This window comes from Camelus bactrianus, chromosome 29, assembly GCF_048773025.1.
Source record: "Camelus bactrianus isolate YW-2024 breed Bactrian camel chromosome 29, ASM4877302v1, whole genome shotgun sequence".
Lineage (NCBI taxonomy): Eukaryota > Metazoa > Chordata > Mammalia > Artiodactyla > Camelidae > Camelus > Camelus bactrianus.
The window spans coordinates 25,386,156-25,392,155 of record NC_133567.1 but is presented as its reverse complement, the minus strand read 5'-3'; the positions used below and the strand labels follow the sequence as shown (position 1 = coordinate 25,392,155).

General features: G+C 39.7%; 1 protein-coding gene across 7 annotated transcripts in view; it reads left to right on the top strand.

Moving 5' to 3' along the window:
* The window catches only part of NBN (nibrin), a 55,269-nt gene continuing 49,269 nt past the window's right edge, over positions 1 to 6,000 (top strand). For 5 of the 7 annotated variants that reach the window (XR_012503187.1, XR_012503186.1, XR_012503188.1 and 2 more), the window contains exons 1-4: positions 1 to 128; positions 2,096 to 2,226; positions 3,341 to 3,489; positions 3,949 to 4,108. Coding sequence is in view for 4 of the 7 variants with exons in the window: in XM_074354980.1 (XP_074211081.1) it covers positions 92 to 128; positions 2,096 to 2,226; positions 3,341 to 3,489; positions 3,949 to 4,108 (477 nt within the window). In the remaining 3 variants the exon portion in view is untranslated. Of the gene's footprint in view, positions 129 to 2,095; positions 2,227 to 3,340; positions 3,490 to 3,948; positions 4,109 to 6,000 lie in introns of those variants that run through there. The other 2 variants (XM_074354981.1, XM_074354982.1) reach the window with 2 other exon arrangements.

Below are 6,000 nucleotides of genomic sequence, written 5' to 3'. Positions count from 1 at the left end.
TCCCGGGAACGCGCACGCGCCGGAGGCCGCGCACGTAGCTCAGCGGCGATTCCCCGCGGCGCGTCGGCCCGGACCCCGAGGACCCGCACCCATGTGGAAACTGCTCCCCGCCACGGGCCCGGCCCGAGGTAAGGGGAGAAGGGAGACGCCCGGGGAGCGAGTTCCCGGAGCAGCGGCGGTGGGCAGCCGTGTGTGGAGCGGGATTTCCTCGGCGGGGTCCCGGTTCTCGCGCCGGGAGGCCGCGCTTCTGCGGTCCTGGGGTCGCGCGGGCTCCCTCGGCCGCGGAGCTCGGTAACCGGGCTGCGGCCGGCGGGCGCGGGGGCCGTGCGGCACCGGGCCCTCCCCCGGGGAGCGCCGGGCCTCGCCGCGGGGCCACTTCCCAGCTCCGCGGGCGGGCGGGACCTGCCCCGACCCCGGCCCCGAAGGCCTGCCGAGTCCAGCCTGGGCCGGGCCTCGCCGCGGGGCCACCTCCCGCCGGGCTCCCCGACCTCCGCGGGCGGGCGCGACCTGTCCTATCCCGGCGCCGACGGCCTGCCGGGTCCAGCCTGGGCCAGGGATCTGCTGTGACCCCTCATGTTTTCAGCTTTTGAGGAAACGCCCAGAATAAGTGAACACAGACTCAACCACAGGATGGCAACAGATGAGTGTCTGGAGCATATGGTTCATTTTTGTGACGAACCATTTGGAGGTGACTTGGGTAAATGACAGTCACGGGAAAGCATAGTTTGGTTTTTGTACGCCTTTTTCCATTTTGTCATCAGAACAACTGAAAAGGTGTTTTTTTTTTTTTTTTCCTTTTTTCCTTTTCTGCATTTCCAGCAACGGAAGATGTTAATCCCATGTTAATTTGTTGCCCAGTATGTGCAAATACTTATTAGTTGGTAGACGTGTAAACCTGTGATTGGATCTTGCCCTCAGGAAGTTTGCCCTATGATAAAAAGATCTATGTATAGGCTAAATTGACTGACAGTATAAGGAGGGATGGAGAGGGCCAAACGAATGGTAAGGGAAAAAAGTACCATGATGATACTATCGATATTAAAAAAATATAATGATTAAGGCATCACTGTGGACTCCGAGCGTTTTAGGGGTAGAGCAAAAACCGTTGGCCGACAAGTAGGAACAGTTTCCAGGAACACTTAGTTGTAGCCTGTGGCTAGCTGGCTCTTTGACTCCCTAGGGTGGCAGTGAGGACAAATGCCCTTAGCGCCGGCAGGTGGCATTCTTACCCTTTGAGGGATCTTGAACTCTCTTCAGTACGTAATGGAAGCTAGAGGGTGCCATCCTTCTAGGGAAAATGTAAGTAAACCTACACAAAAGTTTTTTCGTTGAAAGAGCCCTCTCTAGGTTAAGAATCTGATGAACAAAATGTAATCCAAATCTGATTAAGGCTTACTTGGACTGCTTCGTGCTTGTCTCGTTTATCTGCCCTCATCACTTTACCATTCCAGTAATGGACTTCAGAGCTCCCAGACTAAACTCCACAAGTTTCCAACACACATGCTATTCAATTTGTGATTTCCCCCAACTTTTGAAGCTAATAACCCTTTCCTATTGTTCTGAAAGCTACCTTTAACATAAATTCCACAAAATAGGCACTTGAATCTGGTCTGGACTTTTCTTGCATTGATCTATGCTTGTTTACTCTTGATCCAGTACCATACTTTGTAATTACTACGGCTTTCTGGCATATTTTACCATCTGGTAGGGGAAGTTCCCATAGTGTTCACATTTTTCTTGACGTTTTTGCGTTACATTTTCTAGATGGAATTTTGAATCTGTTCATCAGGTTCCAAACGTAGTGTTGTGATTTTGTGTGTTAATGTATTAAATTTATAATTTGGATAAGCATTGACGATTTTCAATATTATTTTCTCTTTGGAAAAATGGCAGAACTTTCCATCTATTTAGAGTTGCATCCTTCTCACTGAAGGATGCAACTATACTAGAAAACGCAAGTTTGATTTATATTAAGTTGATTACTAGCATTTAAATAGTAAAATAAAAATATTTAAATACTTGCCGTACCCGTATCTTAAATACATATTTATATGTGGGTGTATCTGTTAACTTACTTTTTAAAAATTTCTCTTAGAACCGTACAGACTTTTGACTGGTGTTGAATACATTGTTGGAAGGAAGAACTGTGGCATTCTAATTGAAGATGATCAGTCAATCAGTCGAAATCACGCTGTGTTAACTGCTAACTTTCCTGTAACCAACCTGGTAAATTACTAATTTTATTTCAGTAGCTTGTAATAAGAGGATTGAAATCACAAAAGATTACCTTGCTGTATATGTAAGAGAGAGTTCCTGAGACTTTTCATTTCATAAGGCTCTTTTTTCTTAATGTCAGTAAAATAAAACATTTATGTTTGGGAGTGGTGCTGGTGGTGTTTATTTTGAGATTTGAAGGTTATGTATCGGTATTTTACTGTTTGTTTTAGTGATTTAGACACTCAAAGGAAGTGGAATATATTTGTATTTATTTTCTTAAACATTTATTGAGTGTTTACTGTGTGTTAGTCACTGTACTGAGCCTGGAAATAGAGCAGTGAATAGACCATCACGACTCCTACTTTAAATAGCTTGTGTAGCTGTGTGAACACTGGTATTTCCCATATCACTTAGGTTTTCACGATAGAAACTGATTTATTTTACCAGGGAAAGTAGCTGTTGCTTATGCCCCACAGCTCCTTTGAATGGCTTTGAATTTCTTTTGGTGTGTTGGTCATTTTAATAACAGTGGGTTATAAAAGTAATGTAAATACATACAAATAGCTGTGCTCATGGTTGTTTAATGCAGGTGGCAGTAAGAAAAAGAAGCCATTATTTTGAACAAAGACTGCATATGGGAAAACGCTGGATCTGTTCAGTGATATTTAGGTTTTGTGCCTTTTAGATACAGAAAAATGTTATTGAAATTTGTAAAGAAAAAATAAAATTATTACTGCAAGTCAGACACTCTAACCTTTTCTCACTGGAATGATTATTACTATGTGATTTTGATAATGTTGAAAAAAAACTTTAGGAATGAAGCTCTCACATTACACATGAAACACAGAGGGGTCAGAAAATCGCCACTGATTTAAAAAATGAAGAAAATGTATGTTCTAAGAGGAGTGATTCTGGAATTAACATACTTTCTTTTAATTGCTAGTTGAGTGATCATTTTTTGTATGAAACCAAAACAGTAACTGTATTACTAGCGTATTGGGAGGTTAGCCACCTATGGCCTATTCAAAATGTTATTAATCTTTTCTTTTGAAATCTTTTCCCCTAGGAATAGTATTTACTGAGTGGTAAGAGACCTTAAATTATTTATCATTTTTTTTGCCAGAGTCAAGCTGATGAAATCCCTATATTGACAATAAAAGATAATTCTAAGTATGGTACCTTTGTTAATGAGGAAAAAGTGCAGAATGGCCTTTCTCGAACTTTGAAGACAGGGGATAGAATTACCTTTGGAGTATTTGCAAGTAAATTCAGGTAAGAATTTTTTAGTTGATATTAAAATGAACAGCTTTATTTTACACCAATCAAATTCTCAAGGAAAAGGATATTTATGGTTAACGAATTGGAACCAGTCTGTTAAGTTCCTGCTTCACCCAGTAGTGAACTTAGCACACCACATGTGGTCAGTGCTTTTTGTTAATCATAGGTAGTGACAGGAGTGAATGAGGGTTTGAGTGGGTCCTGGGACCCATGATGAGAGCTGGTTTTGTTTGATTCCGCATAGGTCAAAGTATAATGTTAAACTTTGATCATTGTTTTCTTAATTGTGACTTAAGACTTAGGAAGTGATACTTGCATAAGCTAGAGGGTTTAGTCATGCATAAAAATCATGCGATAGCAGCATGTGATGGGAGCTTCAAGTTTAAAGTGCCGTAAGTTGCCATCTCTGTAACTATGATAATATAACTTTATGTAACTTACTCTCATTTACAGAGTAGAGTATGAACCTTTGGTTGCATGCTCTTCTTGTTTAGATGTGTCTGGGAAAACTGCTCTAAGTCAAGCTGTATTGCGACTTGGAGGACTTACTGTAAACAATTGGACAGAAGAATGTACTCATCTCGTCATGATGTCAGTTAAAGTTACCATTAAAGTAGGTTGAATGCCTTGTTATCATGTTAAAATAAGTTCTGTGAATTTAATCTTACTCATTTACTCACTATACACAGGTGTTTTAAAAGTCATTTACTTTAAAATTACCCGAACTGTTGTAGATTTATATATACCGACCAATTCTGTGCCTGTATGTGGGCTAGAATGGTGTTTTAGAAAACCTGTTTATTATCTGGGACAAGCAGAGGGACATAAAATGTTATTTCAGATTTTGGTTTAGCATTTTAAAAAAAGATGTTATCTTTTCAACAAGAAATTCATTACAGTGCATAGTTTGTGTTCTTGGTCAAAAAACAAAGCAATTAGAGATCAACTGTCAGTCTGTAAAGTTAGCAGCTCACGTCTTTTCTATCAGGTTGTCTTCCTCCAGTCTCTGACATCATCCCATGATCTCATGCTTTTTTATTTAGTTGTTATTTGGTTTAAGGCCCTAATCACAAAGACTTTAAATTGTTAATGGTTTAATATTACCTTAATATATTGTCACAGCCTAGAGACATATAGATATGCACCTTTGGAAGATGCAGACGATTTGTTGAAACAGTGGTGTATTTTGATATGTTTTCAGATTTTGCATCTTCATCAGATTTGGTTATATCCAAAGCTAATTGAAGAATGACATTGGAAGGTGATTCGTCTCCTTTCAAACAGGTTGACTGTAGATAATGTGAGATTGTTTTAGGTTAATGTCTATAGTAAAAAGCAACAAATATTTATATTCCTTTATTAAATGGTGCAAAAATCCTTTAATATAGTTAATTAAATCAGAATATGTTTATTATAGCTAAAGAGGTATTGTAGAGAAAAGCTTGCTGCTCAGATTGAACCTCATGTTAAACTTGCGTCTTAGTGGGGTTATCTCTGACCAAGGAGCTTTTCATCTTTGTAAATTTATGAAACTGATTTATAAATTCCACAGAGTGATTAGCCTCTTGAGTACTAAATTATGCCAATAAACCCACAGATCATAGATTGATAAATCAAAATGTCCGTTTATTAGTTTATAGTAGTGATGCACCTTTATAGTGACCAGAATATTTGTGTGTGAACACCAACATGGTCCTCTGAAAGGTACCAAGTTACCTGAGAAGTAGACTAGGTAATCATGCCCTTGCTTGCTGGGTTTGGAATAAGACCAAAGTTAGTTAGGTGGTCTTGAAAGATGTTTTACTGAGTCTGTGACAGACCTGGAAACTAGCACCCATTCACCACAGTATACACTGTTCCAGTGACTGGGATGCTAATGGCCACCCAGTCGCTGGGACAGTAGAGAATACTGGATATATACTAAACAAAAGCTTGCGGAGCAATTCTCCTTTTTCAATATTTTTGATCAATCATGTGCCAGAAAAGAAAATTTTACCATTGTATTAATTTTTTTTAGTAGATTTTCCAAAAATATAGGTTGTCTTATGTTTTTAAAATTACTGAATGTTAGAACCAAATGGGAACTTAAAGATCATTCAGCTCAATTTTTATTTTCTGAAGAGTAAACTGAGGCAGTGAGCAATTAAATCCTTTGCCCAGTATCACCTGTATTGGATTTACTCAGTCCAGGGTTGGATTGCACGTTACTGCTTCATGCAAGAAGCCAATTACTTCATTCACATTTGAGGTTAGTGACTTTCAGATTCCATTCTTGAGAAGTACCCTAAATTACTTGCTCACATTTAGGTAATACCCCCGTTTATTAGATGCATACTTACAAATTCTTTAGTGGGATGATTTCCGAGAATTGCGCTGAGTCTTCTTTTTCATTGCCAGTGGTGTTATTTTTTAATCTTTCTTGAATTTTGTGGAGACATCTCATTTGAGGCTTATAGCTTCATTCACTTGCTGTTTGAAGTTTCTCCCCCAAACCCCCAAATGTAT